General features: G+C 37.0%; 1 protein-coding gene across 3 annotated transcripts in view; it reads left to right on the top strand.

Annotated features, from left to right (window-relative positions):
• The window catches only part of esyt2a (extended synaptotagmin-like protein 2a), a 45124-nt gene continuing 18523 nt past the window's right edge, over positions 1-26601 (top strand). Inside the window, exons 1-7 of one of the 3 annotated variants that reach the window (XM_028019912.1) lie at positions 1-176; positions 2961-3348; positions 17916-17957; positions 18880-19014; positions 19782-19858; positions 20231-20303; positions 22049-22138. In XM_028019912.1, coding sequence (XP_027875713.1) covers positions 2968-3348; positions 17916-17957; positions 18880-19014; positions 19782-19858; positions 20231-20303; positions 22049-22138 — 798 coding nt within the window. In that variant the 5' untranslated portion in view covers positions 1-176; positions 2961-2967. The remainder of the gene's footprint in view (positions 177-2960; positions 3349-17915; positions 17958-18879; positions 19015-19781; positions 19859-20230; positions 20304-22048; positions 22139-26601) is intronic. The other 2 variants (XM_028019913.1, XM_028019914.1) reach the window with 2 other exon arrangements.

The raw sequence follows: 26601 nt of genomic DNA, 5'->3' as shown, positions 1-26601 counted from the left end.
ACAGCTTCCTGCAGATTTGCTGAGACGGACGGCTCTCCTTAACAGACTGGAGGATGAACAGAGAAGGCAACTGGGTTGTCGGAGTTTAGCTGGTCGGCATGCAGAGGAAGCAGCTGCTCGATTGAATTTTCCTTGTTTTTTGTTTCGGGTAGAGCGAATGCTGCTGGAGGATATAGGTGAGTGGGCTGCTTGCTCAGTTTTAGCCGTTGAGGAACAAGTAGTTGTTTTTGTTTTTTACTGTACGTAACACCGGTGAAGTGCCTTCATACGTGTCACTGTGTCGTCAGGCGGACTCGGTTCAAAAACTGCTCTAGTTAAGTTACATTATATCAAACATCAAATACAGACACATCAAAAGTGGTTTGTCGATAAAAAATGGATTAATTATTGTATTTTATTTGATTCGGCTTTGACATACCCTAAAAAACATTCAATATGTTGGTTAAATCTCTGCTTTCATAACAGCTTTGAGCATTCGTTGCAGTGAGTAATGGTAGAGGAATGAAGTAAGAGACTTTTCAAAGCTAAAATATTAAACAAACCAAAAGAGTTGGGAATTTATTGTTGAAACCGAATTTAAGTGAATGGCCTGCATAGTTTTCCTGCAAGTAATTTCACTATTAATATTCTTTTTAATACTTTTTAGATGGCATGACAGCAGATGAAGTTGACTTTTAATAACAACATACTGTGATTAACAAACTCAAGATTGTTTATTTGTAGTAGCATTTGTTTAAGGATGGTACCAAGTGACATAGTTTCTCTGTTTAATGACAGTGAAAAATGCCATGCAGGATTGCAGGACTTCACAAAATACATCTTTTTTTTAAGTGAACTAAAAAAATGCAGAGTTGTTTATATATATGTCAGTAGATGACAACACAAAAGGGATAAGAATCCAGCAGATCAGCTGGTGTTTGAAAACATTGAAAGCATTTGAGTTGCAAAGACTCCACCTTTTATGTTTTAGGCACAGTCTGGGCTCATTTTAACTCCATCTGTCTGCCTCTACTGTTGTTTTCGACTGAAGTAATGGGTGGAGTGGCAGATCTGCAGGAAATGTCATTGAAACTTGTAAATCACCTTATTGGAATATATTAACCAGTGCATTTGACTTTTATAGCTTCCTGGCTCAACGTAGTTGATGAAGTCAGCCCTGTTCTTCTTCAGAACTATATCTATATATGCGTGCCATTGTTGCTAAAATAAATGCAGCTGAAATGTTTTACAAGTAAACACAATGTGGGAGATACTTAATGAAAACATGTAACAACAACAAAGTTACAATTGGGCATACTCAAAAGAACTCTGAGCAATTTCCTTTTGCCTAATGTGGCGTTGCCACAGGCATGTGCAGAAGAAAGCTTGTTTTAATAACAATTTACAACAAAATAGCAAAACAGCATTTATGGGTATCAAACTGTATTTAAAGAAAGCTTGATTTTAAAGAAAAGTCAGGCTAATTGCTTCAAATGAGTTGAAGTAGTTGACATTTATAGGATGTAGAGTTTCTGGATGGCAATTGCTACCATAGATTTATAGCAGTGGTATTTATAAAGCTTTTTCATTTGTACATAGCAAAGGTGACTTTTCACATACCAACGTTTTATGACAGTGCTATTAATCTAAATCTCAACAAGCTATATTCATCTAAATTTGGCATATAATTCCATCCATCCATCCATCCATTTTCTGTTCACCCTTGTCCCTAATGGGGTCGGGAGGGTTGCTGGTGCCTATCTCCAGCTACGTTCCGGGCGAGAGGCGGGGTACACCCTGGACAGGTCGCCAGTCTGTCGCAGGGCAACACAGAGACATACAGGACAAACAACCATGCACACACACACTCACACCTAGGGAGAATTTAGAGAAACCAATTGACCTGACAGTCATGTTTTTGGACTGTGGGAGGAAGCCGGAGTACCCGGAGAGAACCCACGCATGCACAGGGAGAACATGCAAACTCCATGCAGAAAGACCCCGGCCGGGAATCGAACCCAGGACCTTCTTGCTGCAAGGCAACAGTGCTACCAACTGCGCCACTGTGCAGCTGGCATATAATTTTCTTTTTAAATTCATTGTTGCACCTGATGCTTATTTGTATTTAATGGGGTTATCACCATGTAACTATTTAGGTTAAACTTATTAAAAACACAAAAACATGTGTACAGCAAACTCATGTGTTGAACATGTGAGACAGTTTGTTTTGATGCTGTCAACCTGAATCTATGTTCATATTTTAAATAGATAACTGGGCCATTAGCAGGGCTAATGAGACACAGTGGCAAAACTTTCAACTGCTGCAGTGCAAGTTGCTCAGCATGTTGTTGCTGGGTAACCAAAGAGCGAATGAGTTGCTAGGTAACCAAAGAGCGAGTGTCAGTTGATGCCACCAACCTAGCTTAGTTGGCTGTAAGAGGTTGTCTTTCCTCTGCCTACATCGCCCAGAATGCTGTGCAGTTCAGTGAATTTATTAATTATTCTCTCAGATGTTTTATCTACTGATATTCATCTATTTGATTTACTTTCCAGCTCTACCCATCAGTAATAAATACATTGCCAGTTATTTTTGTAGCAGCTTAAACAATCTTCTTTTTAATAGACAGTTGAGCTTTATACCTGCTGCAATAATAATGTCTTGTCTCACACTTATTCCCTTGTTTACATTGTCTTCATTGTTTTCTGAGCCCTGAAATCCTGCTCTAATATTCAAATCAAAGTCATAACCTTCTTCTTTCATTTCTAACTCCAGCCAGTTTATTTAGCGCTATGTTTAGCCTGCTGACTGCCAGTGTTGCAGCTTTTCACCGGCCCATGCCAGCTCTGTCTGTCTGCCTCTGCGGTGTGCCAAAGCCCTGTCACCACCCTATAAGAGCGTACTGTCCGAGGACGACTCCATATCCTTGTGATAATACTGTGAAAGGCTCTTCTATAAGTCACTGCCAAAAATGTCTTTACAGTGAGGAAATGAGCAACAGGATGGAGGGCACAGCAGGACCAGGCACCAGGGCGAATGGACCGGTCCCGGCACCCAACGGGAACCAGGTACCGCCGCCACCAGGTCCACCTCTGGCCCCGGAGCTGGAAGAAGAGCAGCCGTCTTCACTGACCGACGTCTCTCAAATGTGGATTAAATTTGCCAAAACATTTGCTGTTATATTCCCCATCTACGTGCTGGGATACTTTGAGTTTAGCTTCAGCTGGGTTCTGATTGGACTCGCCATGCTTTTTTACTGGAGGAAGAACCATGGCAGCAAGGACTACAGGATAAACCGGGCTTTGGCATTCCTAGATCACAAGGATACGGCCGCGAAGCAGAGTATGCCAGCAACGGAGCTGCCGCCCTGGGTGAGTCCTGATTTGATTCTATCAGCGTTTTGATTACTTAGGAATGTGGCAATGCATCAAACATCTTGGATCAGGGGCAGAATCTCAGCCATGAGTAACACACTCATTTTTACCTTCTTTCTCCAGATTGGATTTGGTATTAAGTAACTCTTTAAGTTTGTTAAAAATGAGAAGTCCTAGTTCAATCACTGGTTTATCCAACACAAAAGAAGGAAATATCAGAAATCTGTTATTTCTTTGTGAGGAAGTCAATATTTTTGCTTGTTTTTAAAGAAAATCTTAGTCAATCTACCTCTTGATCTGTTAATAAACAGGAAATTTCGTATTTTTCTTTTTTTTAATCAAAATCTGATCCGTAGACACTTAAAATATCTTGGTGGTCAGTAAATGTAAATATACAGTATGTTAGTCTAAACCTTCAAGTGTATGAAGCAGTTCATATGAATTTTTTATTTTTTGCAAGACTTTCCACCCAGAGAGTTTTTTAGTCAGAATTTGTCCAGACTAGTCACTCCACAATTTCCATATTTAATCAATTAGTCACAAGATGAATTAAAATGAGCTTGATAATTTTCATTTAGATGATTAATATTTTTTAAGGGCAATTTTACTTACTTATTGTGCCATTATCAATACATTGCTTGAAATGGTCTTAAAACAACAATATTATCATATCACAATAATTTCTGGATTAGTTTATTGTCCAGGAAAATTTGTTATTGTGACAGGATTAATTCAGACGTTTTTGTTGCTTTTGAAAACAAAATTAGTACTATAAGCTAAAAAGTAGGTCTGCATTCTATGTTTATGAATTCCATACATCCTAAAACCACTTAAAGTGTTGCTTTTTGTTGACATTTCATCTGACATTTTTACCAGATGTAAAGGAAGAATAATTATTAAAAACTTTAGACAAATCGTTTGGCTCGTCTTCTTCCTTAAAACCCGGGTCCTCTCAGCGGGCAGGGCAGCCGCTAGAAAGTGGAACCACCACACTGCGCGTTGACGTCACAGATCACAGAGTTTAATCTCATACAAAGCAATCGACAACAAAGCTGCAGAGGAACAGAGATATGCATTTTTCTCATAAAATAAAGACACACAAGGGGAGACAAAACAAACACGAAACAAAGACAAACAGCAAAGACGTCTTTGGAGAGAGAGCCAATGCAAAAAAGCAAAAAGGTGGCAACTTTCTGACAATTTAGTGATGACACTAAATTTTATACTGAGTGGGTGTTTTCCTATTTAATTTATGCATTCTAGGCGTTCCTCTTGTTGGCCAACTGGAAACTCCCAGAGAAACTTGGACACTCCCCTCAATCTACGCAAAGATCAAAGGACCATCTGCCTTCTACCAAAACAAAAGAGCGGATAGCTGATTGCTGCGCTCTGACCGCTCTGACCCCCCGTGGCTCCCACGGTCATTCTGAGTACAGAACGATCCTGAGATAAGACCTCACAGATACCTGAGAAATCTAACGTCCCTGTCTCCCAAGAAAAATGCTAATTTTATGGCTTCGCCTGTGGCCCGGCCTCACAGTGGGGGTCCCATTGAGAGATCTCCCTTAATCTGCATTTGGTTCCTGTGTCTCTGAATACTTACCCATCTGGTTTAGTTTTAAATGCTTAACACAAACCTGTTCAAAATAAGAGTGTTCCATATATCTTTTAAGATTAACTGTATTAAGCATTAAAAATAATCATATTTCCTTAACACAGACCATCTGTTCCAGTAAAATTAGTCTGGTTACATCGAGGAACAAAAACAGAAAAACAAATCAGCAACATCTGATTTTTCTGTCATTAAATTCAGTCATTAATATGCTGGCTGGCCTGACTCTGATAATTAACTGCTTTGTTTTCATTTCTCTTGTTAGAAATGCAATTAAAAGCCAGTGAACTGTTGAAGTTGTCCTTCAGGACTCAGTCTACTGTAATTCCTGTCATTCTTTTCATAGTTGCCCCTCGGCATGTAGTGAAGCTTATTAAATGGTTGAGGAGGAGGCCGACTGAACACACAACTTCCACATTGCTGTCATTTTTTTCTTCGTATTGACAAATGTCATGCCGTACGAGACACATGACCAGTCCCTTGCATGCTGAGAATGCAGGAATGTATTTGAAGTGGGCGTGTGCGTAAAAGATCAGATATGTTGGAGTGGAAAATTTTGCTCGTATGAATCGATTCATTAGGATTTTATTTTCTCGCCTTACTAGCTCTTTTAAATGGTATTATAAGAGCTGCACTGATTTGATATTAATATCTGTATTGGTCACAATTTTAAAAATAGTTTAGAGCGGATATCAGGGCAGATCTAGTCAGTCTAATTTTATGTTTTGTGCTCTGAGTGACGTCATTTATTTTTCATTATATTTAGAATTTCTTTTTGCACTTTCTGAACCATTTGACTAAACATTTGTTGCAGTTTATTTTTACAGGTTTGACCACAATAGTCAACCTATTGTATTTATCAGTTTCAGTTTCTTTATTATTTGTTTTTCATTGGCTGTTACACTCCTAATTGCACTGACTGAACAAATTAAAGTGTAATCAAGCTTGTTAAGCTACTGGTGTATTTAAGAGTGCTGCACTCGTGGAGTCATCAAATACTTTTGTAATTTAGTACATTCCTGTCTGTTTTTAAAATAAGCGCTGTTTTTCTGAATCGGATCGGTATCGGCCGAAACTGATCCTCAGATATCGGTATCAGAAGTGAAAAAAGTGGATCGCTTCATCCTTAGGTACTACATCTGTCTGATTTCTTAAGAGTAAAATAAGTTTTCCATAAGTGCAGTTAAAGAGAAATAGTACATGATAAAAGGCGAGTCTTTTAAATGAAGTTTCTTTCAGTGCAGCAGATTGAGCAATGCCATCTTTCATGTTATAAGCCCATACAGCTTCTTACTGAGCAGCACAAATATGATGGTCATCAATAACAGCCATAACAGAGGAGAGAAAATGGCTGACTACTGCGTTTCACTAGATGTAGTTCACAGAGGTGTTAACCTGCTGCAGCAGCGTTTCTAATGAAATCAGACAGAGCCGCTTGTCAGCTCGGTGTTTTCCTAATTTAATGAGTTGATTCGTCTAACATGAGGTGAAACTGTGACAAGCAGCAGTGAACTTTGACCCTGAACGACACTCAGCTTTTGCCACTGCTTCGCTGTCCTCGCAGAAGATACTGTATCTGGTTCACCTCTGTCACACTGACCTCAGAGCTCCCCATGCCACTTTCACACAGTCTGCTCAGAGCTCACAGCTGGGACTATACGCTCTGAAATGTTGGAATCAAGATCAAATTTATCTATCCTGACTGTAAAATTACAGGCAGGATGTATTAAATATACATTTAATATTTGAGAAAATCATCTAATTAGTTAAGTAAACTTTAATATCACCTGGGGGCAATTTGTTGTTCAAACAGCAGTGACGACATAAAAAAATACATGCAAAAATAGAGACAAGTCTATATTAGTTCTTATAATGTGAATCTGAAATTGACCAGGTTAATATCTGCTGTAAAAACTGTTCATAATAATAATAATAATATGGCATTCTGTATTTCTGCCCAGAATGTAAATGTTTTTTTTTATATGGTGTTAAGGTTAATAAGTTGATACAGAATCTCTGAAAGGACTGTCGGATGTTTTATTTGTAGTTGTCTAATGAGCATTAGAAATTTTATAAAGATAGTTCAAGGTTTTGTAATTGAGTAATTAGTTAATCTAATTTTTATCAATAAGCAGAACTTAATGTTCAGTCTTCCTCAGTAGGAGTTTATCTGGATCCCACAGTTTGACCTGAATGCAGTTCTGAGATTACGCCAAAGTAATTGCAGATGAATAGCTCACAACTTAAGGCAATCTTTTAATTTAGTTTTTTTTTTTTATTATGGAGAAAACGTTACATGTATTTATCTGGTTGATGTGCACAACTCTGTTCAGCTTGTTGAGTATTATTTAAACCGAATGGAAATTAAAGGCAATTGAATATGTTGTTGCTATTATTTAAAAACTGACAGAAACCTCAATTTATTTGAAGAGAAACTCTTGCATGGAATCAGTTGCACCAGTATATGATAGATTGACATAATAATAATGAACCCAGTGGTTTAAGAATGAGGCATAGACAGTGTGGTAGCATACAGTAGATGTGTGATATTGAATAAACACACTCTTGGTGGTAAGGTGAGCAGTGAAGCAGTTCTGATGATATTTCAGTGGCCTCATTCTCTCCTGGACTTGATATTGTCTCCCTGCAAATATTCCTGAAATGAGATTTGATCGGCAGTGTGGGCAGCAGCACAGAGTCTGAGGTAATAGCACACTTTGATTACTAAGAAAATAAGTTCACAGTGAACGGCTCTTTCATGTTGTGCTGTAGTAGAAACAAAGGGTGACTCAGTTTTTATTGTTCCAGGTCGTTGGTCTTGTTTTGCAGCTTTTTAAGTTTGGCTTTAATTGTCTTCCAAAGTCTTAAACCAACTCTGAAATGATGAATATAGAGTTAGATTCACAATCAAGCTTTATCAAGCTTTAGAAAGTAGTTCAGTTTCAGCTGTTCTTCATAATTACTTGATTAACCAGAAGGCTGGAAAACCAGAGGAGCATAAAAGGAATGTTGTTAAAGCTATTCATGTGATCATTGAGGGAAACAAGTTGTTTAACTCTAATAATTTCAATGTATAAAAAGCTTTTGATGCTCAGATGTGGTTCATTTCATGAGACATGTTGAATTAGATGACTAAACTTTATAGTAGGAAATGAAGCTTTCAGGTCAGTGTATCAAAAGTGTGAATTATCTGTTTCTGAAGGAATGAAGTCAGACGGGTAAATTACAGGCTGCAGTCAGAACCAATACAATGTTTTCTGTTATCATGACGCATAGAAACGCAACTCAGACTGAACAAATTAGCATATTTATGAAACCTTGAGAGAATATGCCTCAATTATTCCTTTTCCTCCAAAAAAGCATTGCTGCGGTGAAATTTGAAGCAAAAATGAAGTTTGTAAAAGCGATGCTCCGTTTTCCACTGAACTGTTTGTAAGCTGTGATATTTCTGTGCAGGTTTTTTATTCCATTTTTAATAGTCTGGAAAAAGATGGAATTAGAAAAGAGCGTATTCCAGGTTGGAGATGTAAACAAGCAACCTGCTTCTTCTGCAAATCCATGCAATCTGTCAGTGAAAAAAAACTTTTAAAGTAATTTGAAAATAAACTGAACTTGACTGCATTGTCTGACATAATCCATTAGGAATTTATGTATTTGACCGGAAATCTGCCTGGATGATTTGATTGAATTCACAGTTGTTTTTTTTGCAGAGCCTTCAGACCAGAGCCAGTTCTAAGCCTCTTCTTATAATAGCTTGAATTAACTTTTTTTATTTATTGAAATTTTTTTGGTGTCTAGTTTGTTTTTGATGGTTTCTGTATTAATAAACAGAAATGTTTTAACATTTAAAGAATTTGTATAGACATGGCACAACAATCCTAGTGTGATTGTTGTGCCTCTAGTTTGACCTTTTCTTTGTGTTTGAGATTTGTTTTGTCCATAAACATATCTCATCAAATTATAGGCTCCGCCCCCTCTCCCAGGTTTCCCCACATTTGTACTGAAAAACTGTTAATGGTGCTGATGTTTTGAACAGAACGGGCCCCGAAACAATTTCTGCTTAAGGCCCCATATGACCTTTGGTTGACGTGTTTTGAATTGGTGCCATATAAATAAACAGAATTTAATTTAATAGAGATATTGTGGAAGGAAACCCCCCTAAAATTTTCCACTTTAACTTACAGTAAGTTACACCAACATATGTAATAAGTTGGTTATTTTGGATGGTTTAATTTAAGATTTGATATGTTAATAAAGTAGGTTTAAATGAAGTGTGGTCTGACAGGTGTAGTTGTGCTGAAGATAAAAATAAAATTAAAAATATTCAAAAACAGCAAAGTTAATTCAGACATCTAAAGGTTAAATTGGTGCAATTCCCTAAATAATCCTGTTCTCTTAAAGTTACAGTGGATTTGAGGCAAGTCTGAGTCAGAGGAGTTTGGTTGAGATGAGTTATTATTGGGCGTGACTTGATGGCGAATAGAAAGGTTTTGGTGAAACCCCTTTTTGTTCCCTTCACCGTTGGTGTTAACCTTGAAGGAAACAGTCAGTCTGTTCAGCTCTTTCTCACAACCAGCAGCAATGAAGTAATGGAGCAGTTTCCTCCTTCCTCCTCCTCTTCCTCCTCCTCCCACTCTTCATACTGTATGTGTGCACTGGTCTGACACGGCCTGGGTGGAGATCTCACGTTCTGAAGTGCCAAAGGGCCGGGCTGCTCTCTGCTCCGCTCTGCAGGAGGAATGGAAACAATGTGAAAGGAACAGAAAAGCCTCTCCTTTACTTTAACCTACAAGTGTTTAATCTGCACATTTTTGTCGTCATCGTTTGAATTTGTAGAAGGAATATTTGTCTTTTTGTTATATAAAAAAAAATCTAAACCATGCCTTAACGTAACTGTTTTAGCACCTCCCATGTTGTAGTACATCTAAAATATCAATGTGTGAAAAATAGTAAATCTACTTAACAATCGGCTCCCTGTTGAAACAGATGGCCTTTTGTGTTGTGATACAGTGTGTCGCTGTTCTTCCCTGGAGCCATATAGGCTTAGCAAGCCTTACTGGGAGCTGGTTTCCATTTAAATCCATTCAAAGCCTGTCAGCCGGTCGCAGCGTTTAGAGGAAACAACCAGTATAACTAGAAGTGGGAGAGATGATGATCTTGGATGATAAGTGATTAAAAAATGTCGACGACCTGCATAAGCTGAAAGATTGAGATTTTTCTATATTTTTTGCATTATATTTGAAGTTTAAGTTTAGTTTTTTTTCTTTTTCCTTTAACTAAACTTGAAAACATATATTTTAATGAAGTAATTAAGCCTCAGACTTCAGTTTGATGTATTAGTCTTCACTAGCCCCTTTTTTAGAGACCAATCACCATTTTATTTGTTTTTTTTAGTTGTTTTTGTTTATTTATTTTGAATACTTAAAATGTCTTCCAGATCCAGTGTTAAATGCTTGTTAGACATTAAGGTTTATGGATCATTGGGAGGGCAAACTTGAATTATTATGCCATTATTATTATATTATTTGAAAATGGTCTCAAAACAACAATATTATTGTTCATGAACTTCAAGTATTAGCATGAAGCTAATTGAAAGTACTTAGCGTATTCGCTCTGCTTAGCATTGTGTATTCAGACTAATTACGTAATCATTTAATACAGCAGCCATGAGTAAGATGAAAATTAAATGATACTAATACCAATAATAATAGTAACACTAATGCTAAAGTTAAGCTCAGTTCACACAATAAACATGATATAAATGTTTTTTTTTACTGTTCAATACGTAGAAAGTCTTAATTGACCCGATTGATGTTTTAGTTAAAAAGTTTAAGGTCTTAAAATTGGCAACATATTTCTTAAATGATACAGATGAGCAAAATTGTACACACTAATTAGAATCTGGTTAGAAATCTTTTTATTGAGTCATGGTGTTTTTAAGAGCTGTTAATATGAATTGGATAACTGTAATAAAAATAATTTTTTACTGTAAAGAAAGTGGAGATATGATATTTTTGCAACCCACAGGTATGTTGGTAACCCACATTTTGTATACCTTCACATTGCATTAATGTGAAGTCAGGGGGTTTTCAATGGTTTGCTTTATTTTAAGCAGAATGATGAAAAGTCTGCATGTTAATATTTATATATTCTATTTTTTTGGATGTTGTTTTCTTGGCTAATTCTCATTTGCTGTTTGTGTTAGTTGTTTTTGTTGTTCTTTCATTGCTAATATCTGCATCAATGTGAAGAATATAATGGCCTTTTCTCATGTTTGGGTATTTTTAATTGACTTTTGTTTGGACTGATTGCATTTTAGATTGATGATTGGTATCTGGTCTATGCTAGACACTTTCAGTTTTTAATACAGATCATAGAAAAGACCTGTTAGATTAAATGTTGATGGTAAATGAGTGATTGAAATTGATCAGTTTTGTATAGATTTGTGATCTGCAGGTCAGACACTCAAAAAACATATTCATGTTTATAAAATGTAAAAACTCCCAGTTTTTTGCTCTTTCTCTCCTTATCTGGTTTCATACATACTGAGCTGGAGTGTGAAACTCTTTTTGAGATTTTTGTACAGATCCATCTAAACTTTACCCGACCTCTTAAAGTTGCGCTTTCATCTTGAATTGATATGCTGCTATCTGATAATCTTATTATGCTGATGTATTTTTAGATGAAAGATGCTGTTAAAGAAAATCAAACTTAAGCCAGACTGTACTCTGCTGCAGATGGATTGAAACACAAACCCTTTTACAAATATTGCAACATATGTAATGGGTTTGAATGTTAGTTTTATAACTGAGAGCTTTATGGCTTATAGTTTTGTAAATTGGGTGTCGACCTTGCTGCAGAAGTCCTCAGGTTTAAGAGTTGCTATTGCATTATCATGCGGTGGCTCAGATGACTTTATGTTGCAGCTTCATTGCTCATGTTGAAATGTGGGTGTGTGCCATATTAAATTATTGTGGACTACCTTCAATTACTCTGTGTTTTAACTGTGTGGGAATACTTTGATTTGAACCAATAAAAACTACAGGTGATTGTATTTGGCCAATCCCCAGTAGCCTGTTTGTCTTGTGTCTCTCAAAGTATTATTGACTCTTGAACTTTCTTCAGTTGGTGCAGCAGACACGTGGAACGTGATGCAGTGGTTCAGACTCAGGTATATTGATGTTAGAATATTCTAGTCCTGAATCTGAGGCAAAACCTTAAACTGATCTTCATGAATATTCTCCATCCAATCTGACCTAGGTTGAGGTATTTTGCAAAGAGGAATGGACGATGATTTCAATCCCTAGACTGCAAAATAAAAAAATGCTGTCAATTGTAATTACCAAAGACTGAGAACAACTTTTTCTCAAGATATTTTAAAAATAGGACAAAATAACTGTCATGAAGGCCCAGAACGTCTGGTGACCATCGTAGACACCTTTGTAATGTTATTTCTGTTAAAGATAGAGAAAAACTATTGCCTTTTTCTTTCTCCCAGTCGGCCATGTTTGTTTACCCTGAAGTCACGTTTGGTCTCGAGAGGTTTTGAGAGAGTTCCCGTCTGGCATCTGAATTTTGGTGAAGGAAATCGATTTGTGTGACTCAACATCACACAAACCAGTTAGATTTTTTTATTGTTTTGTGTGATTTCTTAGGTTTTGAAAATTGCCAGACAGTTTTAAAATTCATGTGAACCAGGAGGAAGCAGCTTGTTCTGCTGTCACCATGTTAGGAAGAGGAGATTTTTGTTTCAGTTTACATTTTTACTCGTCTCCCCGTTCCTCTTGCGCTCAGATTTTGAGCTGGAGGTGTGGCTAAAATAAAGTGTAGGATTTCCACACAGCTGGTGCATAGCTGAAGCATGACTCTCATCAGAAGCACAAATGGAGATGCTTCAGCTTGCTGCTGATTGGCTGTCTAACAGTTAGTCTTCAGTGAGTCATGGTTTTGCCTGAAGTCTGATTCTGTTTTTTTAAATTGCGGTTGGATAGAAAACAGCTCTGTGGATCAGAACCTGTGGAGGTCTGCACTGCTGTTGCTGCAGGCATGAAACATGATCCAGAAATGCGTGTTTTTACACTGCATCAGCAAGTTAAATGATGTAAGGACACTGCAGATTATCCAACTAACATTAAATCTGAAAAATCAGAATATAACGTGTCACACAAACTGGAAGATTTGCTAGTTTTTTGTTATGTATGTGAAGATCAGTTGGTTTTTACTCAATCCAGTGTTATAATAAATAATTTTGGTTCTCCTGGTTGCCCCTTACTGGGTGAAACAGAAGTCCTAAAATGACCTCTTTCATTTAGCGTCTCTGGTTTTATGAGTTATTCATGAAAAATTAATTGGTTCCCTGGTGACTCAAAGTAATAAATGTTTGTTGTTGAATTTTTGCTCCCAGTTCTTGGAGCAGATGTGTTGTTTTTCTTGCTCTCTCATTCTGTAAGCTTCACTTTTGGTCATAAATTACAGGAGAAAAATAAACACATTTACATGTTGTTACCTGTTAAAACCTGAAGAATGAAGCACATGTTGAATCAAGCTGTATGGACTTCATGTGACTCATCTTTTATTTTCACATAAGCTTCTTTATTCAAGACGACAGTTCAGAACAACACAACGTTTAGCAGTAAAACTTCTCAGCTGTCATGTTCTGTATTACTGTATCATTCTATCAAGTCATGGTGGAAGAATTAACGGTAGGTTTAGGTTTAGACTTGCAGTGCCTTTAGTCTTTTTAGTCATTCTTTTATAAATTTCTGCTCCATCAGAGATTATTGTCCCAACATCGAAACAAGTTGGTTGGGCTAAACTTCATCTGTCACATAGCTCGCCTCATGTTTGACTCTAGAATACTTCGATATGCAGTTATCAAAGGTGATTGTGATTGAGACGTTTTGTGATTTTTACCACCATGCTTCACAATTGTAGAAGGTATTTGTGTTGATTTTGAATTCAGTTTCCTTTATCCAAAGGACATATTTTCTAAAACTATCATGATATAGTTTCAGTTGCATCTGATTAATTCAGATGCAGCACGAGTCATGTTGCAAATTTACTTTCCAAAGACTGAATTTGATGGGATGAAAATTTGCAACGTTTGCGATTGTTCTTGTGATTTTAATTTTGCAATCAAAAGCACTCATTTTGATTGCAAAATGTATTTTATGGTGAAATGTTAGAAATATTTGCAAGGCATTTTATAATGTTTCTTCCTTTTTAAACCCCTTCCAAATGTATGTATTAAAAAACAAGATCAGAAAAAAAAGAAGCAGAGAGATTGTACACAAACCTTTTTATACTTTAAAAAACTTAAATAGCTAAATTTCTGCTACTCTCCATTTTGATCACTCACATTTTGACTACAAAATGACATCAAGAAATACGATGTTATAAGAGTTAGTATCACAAAAACGCAATATTTTCTAGTATTTTTGTAGAAAAGTAGCAATAAGCTTATGATTATGCATGATTATGAAAAAAATGGAAGGATATGTTTATTTTACATTAATTTCTGTGATTGCTGGATCGTGAAAACCTGGAGAGACTGTTAAATATTTTTCACCTGTAAATACATTTGTTGGAAATGGTCATAAATCCTTTCCCACATTGGTCGGCCGCTGCAGTTGCTGCTCAAAGGCCATTGCTGATATCCTTCCTTTTTGGCATTGTGTTAATATCTAAGGAGCAAAAATCCTGCTATGATAGTCTTCTGCTCCATATTTCCATCTTGAATCATCCAGAAACGACAAATGATGATTAAGTTTCCACATGACTTTATTTACAGTCAGGGAAAATCATTTCTGCATGCCTATATTTGAAATTCTTACATCTGTTTTCTGCATTTTCCTCTAAAAGCTGAATCATTTAGTCTTGTTTGCACCTAAAATAAACCGTTTACTTTATGCCGCTGCTTGTCAGTTGTTGTTGTTTTAGCTTTAGATTTTTGCTGTCTCATCTAACATTTTAGCCATGTACCTGAAACATTTCTCTTCATCTCAGAGACAGCTTGCTTGAGAGATGGCTGAACTAACATTCTGCAGCAGCTTCACCTCATGTTTAACCTTTAATAAACCTCCAGGAACACACACTGACAACACACAAGGATTTGTGTTTTATTTGCATATTTAGCTGCATTTTACCTCATGTTTGACTTCCCTGTGTTCATGGAGTCAGTTGGATTTAATGAGAACTAATTATTTTCTTCTTCTTTTAGCCTTGTATATTCAGGTCTGTTTGGCTTTTTGTAAAACATTCAGCTGTTTAGTGAGCTTTTCATCCAACTTCCTGATGCATCATTATTGCGTAAATACCAAAGTAACAACAGTTACGTCTAGATATTTTTTTACTTTCCAGGTTTTTTCCTTTACAAGTTCAACAAACTTGTATTACTTTTGATTCTATACCATATGAACAGATGATTTACAATTAAACTGTTTCTATGCTTTCTTTTACATGAGAGTAAATTAGACAGGCTAGTATGTAATTTCTGAAAACATCACATGGTGATGTTGATGATATCAGTGTGAGGTTGTTTGTTTAAATTTTGGATGCATGATTTTGTGCATGTGAGTCACACTGTATGTACTTCCTGACTGACCTCGTGTGTCGCTCTGGGTCACAGGAGCCTGTTAGCCTGACACAGTGGCAGAGAGGCTTCATCCAGCAGCTTGTTTTATTCATGTATTTATGTGTAAAGTAATTAAAGTCCAGCCTGTATACTTTTAGCCCAATTAACAGTTTTAAGAAGGTAAAAAAAACAGCAGATAATTAACTTTGTCTTTAGGAATATCAATCTTAATTTATGCTTTAAAGTCACTTTTCATCAACATCTTTCTACTTTTCATTATCAAAGGTGATTGTTTTGTGATTTTTACCTTGGACTACGCTTTCTACCTCAGAAAAAAATACAGTTACAAAACAATTAGGGCTGAAACAATTAATCAGATTAATTGGAATAAATGATTGTTGAAATAATCAACTAATTAAGCCAAAGCTGTACAATATATATATATATATATATATATATATATATATATATATATATATATATATATATACCCTTTGCATTTAAGCTGAAAACGCCTTTGTCTATAAATATACTTTAGCCAAAACTACTCAAGTGGCATAGTTTAAAATTGATCAGATTCATTAAAGGGTTAAAGGGAAAAATTCATTTATTTCAGTTTAGGCAATAAAATATTAATTTTCTTCCTTTAAAAAAGGATTTGATTTATTTATATGCATCTTTTCATGTATTCCTAATGTTCTGTAAGAAAGAAAAAAGGCTTATTAATTCAATTAAAGGTCCGTAGACTGTGCCGATTTTTTTTTTTAATCCGATATCTATCATCATCAGAGTGATCAATTACTAATATAATCGTTAGTCGCAGCTTTAAGAACAATTATCCTTTATAATTTCTGTTGAAAATCATAGAAACAGAAACCAGCTGCAAGATAGAAATAACTATTGGTTATTAATATAAAACATGACAAACATCGGCTGATATGTCGTCTGTGCTGAATGCTGAAGTGAGGAAAGAAAAGGCCAGTTGCATCTCAAACTGATGTGTGGAGATGTTGGGCGCGGTGTTTTAAATAAATTAAATTTTTCTGCTCGCTTATAAACATAAACTTGTGCAGGTTCCTGTCAGTGTGTGCATTATATAACAGCCGTGTCTCTCCTGGCAGTCTGCTGCAGCTCTGCCGCTGCTGCACAGGCAGCCTGCCAGACTCTGTGGAAGCGTGATCAGCCTGTCTCAGTTGTCACAGATATCCCACAAGCCCCGGCGCTGAACCTCAATGTTTTTTTTTGGGAGGCTTCTTTGATTAGGCTAGCTGTCAACTGAGCATCATGACTCTACATGCCACAATAAAACCTACTGGTTAGGATTTGGGTTGTACTTTTGAATTTTAGGGAAATGAGAGAATATCTTTTGTAGAATAGTTAAATCAGCAACGACTAAGATGCTGTATAATTCTGGATTTTTGGAGTTCACCTTACAGCAGCAATCATCAATGCAAGAGGTCAGTCGCTGCCTAACAAAAGATTTATTGTTAGTCATCACAGCAAATATGTTTCCCCTTTGGATGAAGTTCAAAATGATGTCTTCATTGAATGACATTTTTTATTTTAGTTGAAAACAATGACCTGTGTGGTTTTAAATGGTGTTGAAGGGGCAGGACATAAATAATATTGGTAAATATCGGCCATAACCTCAATAATAATATCACAGTATTATGATATCATAAAAAAGGCTTATAATAATCTGATATCATAGTATCAGATTAGATTTTTATATCAGTGCAGCCCTACTTTTTTATTCAAGCATCACCCTAATATTTTCTTCTTTAAACAGATGGGATTTTCTTTAAATGATTGTTTAAAAGCTTTTTATATTACTAAATCACAGAATTCACATTAACCATATAAATATATGAAATATAGTTTACCTCACAGATTTTTAAAAAATATTACTTTAATGATTGTAGATTGTTTTTTTTTGTGATTTATTGACAATGCAATAACTTTTTGGAAACACATTTTAAAAAATACATCATAAAATCTGTGATTTTTGAAACAATACTGTTGGCAACTTAAAACTGTATTCTTACAATATTCTCTGCTTCAAATTGGTTTGCAGCGATGTGTAGTCAGGTCAGTGGGGGGCATTTTAAAGTTTTAGTGTTTGGACTGCTAAACTGATGTGGATCGGGTGCATTAGTTCACCTCCAATGGTAGCAGGAGAGAAACCGTCCTCAAAACGTCTGGAGTGTGTCAGATTGTCTGGAACAGATGTTGGTGCCAGATGTGAACAGAGTCACTTTGTCTTGTGACTCAGATGAGTTCAAGACTAACAAATATTGACACAGAAACTTTAAAGAGTGGAGGTCCAGTAAGGACCAGTAGTTCGTTGATTCTAACTTTGACCTTTCCGTTTTTTTCCAGGTTCATTATCCAGATGTGGAGCGAGTGGAGTGGCTCAATAAGGTACCGATAGAAGCTGTTGTTGTTTCCAGCACACACAGACATCCACCAATTACTTCTCATCGTCTCTTATTAGCAAGCCAAAGTGGTGAGATAGGGTTTAAAAAGGGATCTGAACCTGGAGCCCTGAGGGACCTCGTCCCAGTTATAGAGACATGAGAATCTGATCAGTTCCTGGAAGAGATTCGCTGACGATAACTGTTTCTTCCCAGAATATTCCACGATCACCAACCAAACACTCAAATTGATAATGATGCTAAATTATACATGTTGTGTAAGCACTCAGAGGAGATTTCCAGGACCTTTTAAAGGTGATATGTGCTCCTTAAATCACACCATTAGCAGAAGTGACCTGAGATGTTCCTGCAGGATGACAGAGTGTGGAATGGGAGATCTTCGGTGTTCACGTTTTAGTTGTTTTTCTTCTTTCACCCATTAAGTGCAGACATGCTTTAGAACCTTCAGCCTAAAACTTTCCATCAATAACATTATTGGACTCTGTACTTGTTATGAAAGGTTTAGGTGCAAACTGCACGATGAAAAGTATTAAAACAAATGAAATTTAAGAACTTGTTTTATAAATGCCAAAGTAAAGAAATCAGCAAAGCACTTACAAAAATAGTTTTGCTAAAGTATTCACACCGCTTGCAGTTTTCCACATTTTGTCATGTTAAATCTGTAAGCTTTGATCTATTTGATTAGGATTTTATGTAACAGACTAAAACAATATTGAGCATGAATGCAAACGAAGAAAATGACACATTAAGAAGCTACTGTGCATATTGTGCCGTGCCTGCTACTTACTGTGCAGCTTCTCTTTGTTGTGGAAGAAAAAGAACATGTGACTGAGAATCAATGAGGTCAAATAGGATTGAAGAAAAGTTCTTCCCCAGTTAATTTTCCATTTCTCTCTGCTTTGCTTCAGACGGTGAAGCAGATGTGGCCGTTCATCTGCCAGTTTGTGGACAAACTGTTCCGGGAGACCATCGAGCCGGCTGTGAAGGGTGCCAACCCTCATCTCAGCACCTTCTGCTTCACCAAGATCGACATGGGAGACAAGGTAGGGAGAAAAGAGTCAGGCTTCAAAACACCGGGGTCACCACTCAGCTCACTGATTCCAGTTAATATCACCCTAAAGCAATAGCTTTGAGTCTTCTGGGTGGTTTTGTGAAGTTCATGTCAGTCGTCAGTATCTTATTTGCAGCAGAATCAAGTTTTACTAGGCCAAATTTATAGAATGAGTAGACCAGCAGTAACATGGATCATACCTTTTTGATTTTTACAAACTATATCCAGTAGAAAACATAAACTGGATATTTACATTTCTGATACTTGTCTATGTAATACAGTGAGCTGCTTCTATGTTTTTCTTATATTTTGGAAGTTTGTAAATAAATTAACTTCATATAGAGCTGAATTATTCTGTGCTCTAATCTGCAGGACCAAAGATCTTATTTTTCTTCTGACTTTCTCAATTAAAAAAAAATCTTTCACTCTCTTTGTGTATTCAAAATATCGGATAAGATTAAAGGCATTCCAGCGGTCTGCAGAGACTTTGAATTGTTTCTTATTTTAAAATAAATAAGAACTGTTTCAAATCTTCAGTAGCTGTTTAATCTTTCTGTTGTTGCATTTCTATTTTTATTCGTTTTGTGCTCCTGAACATCAGAAGCTTCCAGATGCAGACTCTAAAGAAAAGCTGCTAATTATTCACCTGAGCTGAAAACTGTTCCTCACATTTGACAAATACTTTGCTCACTCTCACCTTTTGTTTTCTCTTTGTGTGTGTGCGCGTGCGTGTGTGTGTGTGTGTGTGTGTGTGTGCAGCCGCTCAGAGTGAACGGGGTGAAGGTTTACACAGAAAATGTGGACAAGAGGCAGGTCATCATGGACCTGCAGATCAGGTAGGCCTCCCTTCTGCACTCACAAACTCACCATGATGCTGCAGACACAAGATTTTATTTTGCTTTTGTAGTTTTAACAACAGAATGCTGCCTGTAGATCCTTACAACCAGTCTGCAGCAGAGTAAAACTAAACAGAAGTTCAATCCCAATAAATGTTGATTAAAGTTTGCTTGGTGTAGAATCAAAGGCCAGTAGGGCTGTAATTATATGGCATGAAACAAAAGTGAGGGCAACACTTCTTTCACAAATAATGACTATTTTTACTTTTTGTTATCTCTGTTAAAAAAACACAGCATATCTGTTTCCCTTGGCTACTGTCTTGTCTATTAACAGGTTTAATTTGCTTATTTTTCTCCCATTTTTACTTTTAGTTTTGTTGGTAACACAGAAATTGACATCGACATCAAGAAGTTCTACTGCAGGGCTGGAATCAAAAGCATACAGGTATGACTGATTTGTTTTTAAAAATTCGCATTAAAATTTCCCCAAAGTCTCTATAAATAACTTCAGGTACAGAAACAGTTTACATCAAGGAAAAGTTCATTGTGTTGTGAAACGTAAAATAAACAGTTCTTATTTATTTTAAAATAAAAGAGAAAAGGTTCCTGCACAATCTGGAAAGGTCTGGAAATATAATGAATCTTGAACATGGAAGTAGAAAATGAATTGTGGCAAATATTCATATTTTCAGTTAATGTGATAAATATTTGTAGTTCTAAAGATGGAAAAGATGCTCTTAAGTAATTTTTTTCTTTGACTATAACGTGTTAATTTTGATTAATTAATCCTTCAAAATATATGCAGTTAATTGCATTTTCTTTTTACACACAAAAGTTTATGTTTGTATTTGTGTGTTTCTGGTACGCCCATAAATCTGATGCACAAGCAACATCAGCAAATAACAGCAATGGACGACAAAGCACTTTCCACCAATATAAAAAATAGATTAAAAACAATATATATCTCTGTTGTTGAGCTCATATGCACATTTATTTAATAATTTAGCAGAAAAAAGGGTTTTTGAATTGAAAATAATTGCTTATTTTGTCAAGTTTTGTTTTTTGATTAAAATTGAGTCCCACCACTAATTTTGAACTGTAAAATAAAAATTAAAACTATGTTCTGCCTTGTAGCTGCGCAGTCTGTCCCTCGTTATTCATGTTGTCAGTCAGACAGGACTGTGCTCTGCTTCATTCCTTTAGCTGTGACCCCTGCAATAATCTGTGACCCCCTCAGAGAGAATTTTACATAACGTGTTGACTCGCGTCTGATAAAGCAGACGTTATCCATTCAGCTGTTGGCATCCGATCAGGCCATGTTTGCTGTTCAGAGATTAGCGGGGAGAAGAGAAACTGCTGCTTCTCAGTGTCTGCCTCTTCTGTTCATTTTACAGCTGCAATAAAAGTTTCTATGGATGCTTTTCACCGCCTGTCAAACTTGACTAGATTATTCTAAGCATGAGAATAAGCCATGAGTCATTATTTTCTTCACTTGTGTCACATCTTTTATTTATAGATTCCTCCTCCGTCCTGGTGGGACTGCATTATAGGTTGCACATTATTTATAAAGCGCCCTCTTTCAGGCAGCAGTGGGCTGCAGGAGGAAACGGACATAAACAAAACTAATGCCTATCTTCAATCTTTTTCACCAGATTGATTTTGATGACCAAAGTGCTCTGTGATTGCTCAGAGCAAGAAGCTATGACCAAATTTGGTGCTGCAGACATGCAGTCTACATGTCTGAGGTTTGACTCACAGCAGCACAAAGAAAAAAATACCCCTCAATGCCCCTGGTTTGGCTTCTTGCTCTCAGACTTTAAAAGTTAATAAATTGTTGCAATAAATATGTGAATTATCTGAGAAATAGACGCCGATAAAGCCGCAAACAAAGTACAAAGAAGGGAACAAAAAAAGGGGATGTTTTGTATTTCCAGCTTCATAAAGAATTTTCTGTGTTGTTGCAGTTTTTAGTAAAATAAATATCAACATTTGAACCAGTAAAAGCAGTTCAGATGCAACACTTCTTACTCCAAAATCTTTTCTAATAAATCCTCTACAAGGGAAATGGCACCAAACTCTGAGACTTAATTCAGACCCAGTTATTGTAAATAGGACTTATGTTCTCCAGAAGTCAATATTTGTTGATAATTCCTGAGCAGAAACAGTTTGATGATGTTTTGTTGTCTGCAGCTTCATGGCATGCTGAGGGTGGTGATGGAGCCTCTGCTGGGGGACATGCCTCTGATCGGAGCCCTGTCTGTCTTTTTCCTCAAAAAACCTGTGAGTACTTTGATTCCTCCTCTCAGACTTTGGTAACTTTCACTTTGACAGAGTTTAAATAACACTATGATGCTCCCTCCCTTAGGTTGAAAGAAATTAACATATTGTTTGACCACTTCAGGAATGCAAACCTGCTTTCTAGACACAAATTGTCCAAAAAAAGATTCATTTTCCTTTAACGTTTGCTGTCTTTTTGGAGATGGCTGAACTCAGTTTTCAACTTGAGTCTCTTCTTTTCTTTATCTGTGTCCTCACTTCCTGACTGCAGTCTTCCTTCCTGTAGTCCAGAACGGTGTATCTTCCTGATCCAGGCTTTGATAGAAGCATCTAGAGGAAAAGAAGCACCATCAAGATGCTCTAAACACAAACAAGAAATTATCCCATCATCCAACAGTAGAAACTTCAACTTAGGAGCCGCTTGGAGATTTTTGTCCTTCTTTTATGAAATTTAACTTCCATTTTATATCTTTGTTTTTATTTGTTTTATTTTTGTGGGTGCTAAATGTTTTGAGATAATCAGAGTATGATTACACATGACTCACACATATAGTTGCTCATATGAAGTTTTCTGCTAAAATCAGCATTTTTTTCACATTCTGCTCAAAATAACACCTTCAGCTGATGAAATTGTGCACCAGTGTGAGTTTCATCAGAATACACTCATGCAATATGCTGAAGTTTGAGATGTAGTGCTTTTTCATATACTGTCACTGGACTCATCTTTGCAGCAAAGCCACAAAACTGCAGTTTTAGACTTAAACACTAAGGATGCAAGAACAGCTTCACTGCAGATGATGACTTTAAAGCAGGGGTCCCCAAACTCCTCGAGGGCCGGCATCCTGCATGTTTTAGTTTTCTCCCTGGTAGTACCAACAACCTTTTCAGCATAGTAATCTTCTTCTTAGGCCTTCTAATGAGCCACCATTGGATCCAGGTGCATTAAACCAGGGAGAGAACTAAAACATGCAGGATGCCGGCCCTTGAGGACCGAGTTTGGGGACCCCTGCTTTAAAGCCTCAGTGAACACAATCAAACACAGTTTATTTTAGTTTATTTATTTACTCGTTGCTCTTTTCTTTGTTTCTGAAGAAATATTACTCAAATCCTTGCATCTTTGGTTTAAAAAAAAACCAACCGGTAACTGATGTTCCATCATCAGTCTGAAACACAAGCCGTCAGCCACAGTGCATTGTTGCTGGTTGTGGTTGTTTGGTCGTTGGTCTTGTTTCTTCCTCCCTGCTCCACCCTGTTAGCCTGGTGAGTTGTGACAGGATGCTGAGCTTTCAGTATTACAGCTGTGGTGTGACAGCCGACTCACCAGGAAACCAACCGTCTCGTTAGTTTAACCAGTTTATCTCTCTCTGTGCTCCTCCTGCTGTTGTTGTACCAATGTATATAATTTGATATAGTTGTCAGACTTGGCCCTAGTTATAAAAAAAAAACAATGTAACAAAGGGTTTATGGAGAAACCAACATCTGTCAAATGCAAATGTTCCCTCTCAACTTGAGAGGTTTCTGCACCTCCATCACCATTTTGCTATTCTGTGGAGGTGGAAACTGAATGTTTTTTTTATTTTAAACCACGCATTAGCTTGTGGACTTTGAAGAAGTTTGGACACAATAAATAAAATCTTTGTTTTTCAATAATCATTGTGAAATTCTTCTAAATTATGAAGCTATTGGTATTGATTATTATAAGGATTATAATCCTAATCCTAAGGGTGTTCAGTAGACTCAATTGGGGACCGAAATTGCAACATTTTACATTTACAGCTGCCTCAGTTCAAACCAAACAAACCCTTTGAGCAACCTGTTCCCCTCCTCGCCTGTGGGGGCGCTGTACCAAGAACTACTTATGAAGTTAACACACAAACCTCTAAAGAAGACACCGAGCAAAACTTCCTTCTTAACAAAATGCAGTGGCATCAGATTTTAGTGTTTGTAGGATTTCTCTTTTTTCTCTTTTTAGCAAAAAATTACTAGCCATTTCTAGTGCCAGCTCTAGACTCATGTGTTTGTTTGGGTTGTATTTACCCAGAATGCTGTTCGTTGTAGTCTGCTTCCTGTTTTTGAAGCGCTCTCTGGTCTAATTTGGTGTGTTTCCATCTACTGGTTTGGAGCGAATCAGTCAAGTAACACAAAGATAATTTCACCAGATTGTTGTAATAAGTTAAATGTAGAAATTACAAACTAGCATGGGGCACATGTCTCAGAAAAATGGAGAATTGTCTCTCACAAGCTGGGGGTCTGGGCTTAGAGTCTCGTGCCTCTGGTAAGGTGCAGACCTGGCAGGGGATGGTGAGGTTTGTTATATCTGAACTTATTCAGCTGATGTGTTTCCATCTCCCCTTTAGATGGTTAACTCTTTGTTGGAAAAGTCAAAAGCCACCTCAAGCAAACATCATTATTTTATTCCTTATTTCCAAAATTGAGGAAGGATTTTGATTTTTGCCGTTTCATCAACCTTTCCTAATGCAATACTCAATAAAAAAACATTGGTGGAAAGACAGCGACTGGCATCTGCTTTCACTCTTAAAGTGAAGTCTGCTGCAGTTTTAATATGCCCTGGAAAAAACCAGCCCCACTGCCCTGCAGAATCCATCCATGGTTCTGGTTAAGTTTGACTGTGACTGCGCGGTCTGGGCCTGACGTGAACGGGGGGCTAGCTGTAGTATTTTCTCTGCTGTTCTGTGGAATCCCCCTTCTGTTTTCTCCTCTTCCTTACCCAGTCTGGGTTTGCTGCGCTGTGGTGAAGCTGGCCTACTTCTAAAACCACAGATTCATGCCAGTTGGTGTATTTTTTTCTCTAAAGCATGATAGAAACAAACACTGGCAGACTTTTACACATTTAAAATTTTTCCATAATTTCATTTCCTACTTTTATTTTTTGATCTCCAGTAACATCTTTCACAGTTTCTTTTACAACCTTTTAAAGCTTCACAGTCTCGTCTTATCTCTGAACAAACTGACACACATTCAGACTTCTCACTCTTATCTCCCACAACATAATCTGACAGCCGATAAAGCAGTGAAGTTCTGTATTATTAGGTGTCTCAATAGAAATGCCAACAATGTCACCTGACTTACAGTCCTGTTATGGTCGGTTCACTGGTTCTGAATTGAGCCAGGAACCTAAAAACAGCGTGGTGACTGAAACACTGCAGGCCTGCTCTGGAGTTTGCTTTTCAAATTTGGAAAAAAAAGCAAATTGAAAAAAGAAATCAGTATGGGTAAATGGTTTAGCTTCCTCTCTATTTTCCTTATTCTGTGTGATTCCACTGCAGCTTTGCAAAATATATTAATTTTGATACTGCTGAAAAAGCACCTCACGCTACCGCAAAAAGTTTTTATTGAAAACGGGAATGTTTTTAGAAATTGCCATGTTTCTATTGAGCAGATACATTTTTGTGATTCCAATATTGCACATTTATATGGTCAATGGAAACTCAGATACTGTTGAGTTTAAATCTAGAGTTTTTAGATGTATCACTCAGGGGCGCGTAGTTCTGATGCTTTTTGTCGTTTTTGCTGAACCACACCTGAAGCCAGATTTAGGTTTTGTAACCTTCCTGTTTTAGTTTTCTTTTGCAGATCTTTTTTTCCTCTGACATTTCTTAACTGAAATGACATCTGCATTGTTTTAAACTGAGTCTTGATGAGTTTGCAGCCGACAGTCCTCTGGATGCGGGCGTGTCAGGAATGTCTGCGGTAATTTGTCTGTTTCACTGCCAGGGTTCCCTGGGAAGGGCGATCACTTTTCTCTGAACTCGTCACTCAATGAAACCTGGAAAAGGTGGAGCAGAGGAAGAACTTATTGTTTGCTGTTAATCTTTTCTTTTTTCTTCAAACAGGTCACTTTCCCCCGCAGGATTTCATCCAGTCCTCCTCCCCAGATGACCCAGTTTAGGTTCCTATAAAGGCCGAGTAACTGGGTTAGAGAAGCAGGTTAATAAGTTCCTGCTCTGAACAAGATGGCAGCCGTTTAAACACCTTTACTTTGTGCAGAGTGTGAAGGATCATGTACCAGATTTTCAGCGTTTGTTTTCATCATCAGAGATAATTGGCAACTTGTGATGCAAACGAGAACAAGCTGGAGCAGCACCTAAGTTAAAGTTCTGTCTGTTTGCAGAGTTAAACCCAGATTTTCTCTGCAGCTGTTAAGGTGTGTCTGGATTTTATAGACAGGATTTATGGAGCTGGATGAATTTTGGGGGGTTTTCAACTTGCTAAAGAGAACTAAAGCTCCAGCTGAACTTGATGAGGATTTTTATTTTCTGTTTGAGGCGTCCACAGATGACGTCAGGAGTTATGATTGACTGAACCTTTCAGAAGAAATGACATTATTGTTATGCTGATCTTTATTTTAACTTCTCATCATAGTTGGAATAATATCTGCAGACGGAGTTGGATTTAGCCTTCATCATGTCCTTCCTGTCTGTGAACCTGAGCTGCCCTCCTGTATT

This window comes from Xiphophorus couchianus, chromosome 6, assembly GCF_001444195.1.
Source record: "Xiphophorus couchianus chromosome 6, X_couchianus-1.0, whole genome shotgun sequence".
Classification (NCBI taxonomy): Eukaryota; Metazoa; Chordata; class Actinopteri; order Cyprinodontiformes; family Poeciliidae; genus Xiphophorus; species Xiphophorus couchianus.
The sequence above is the reverse complement of the archived record's forward strand: the minus strand, read 5'-3'. Positions and strand labels throughout refer to the sequence as shown.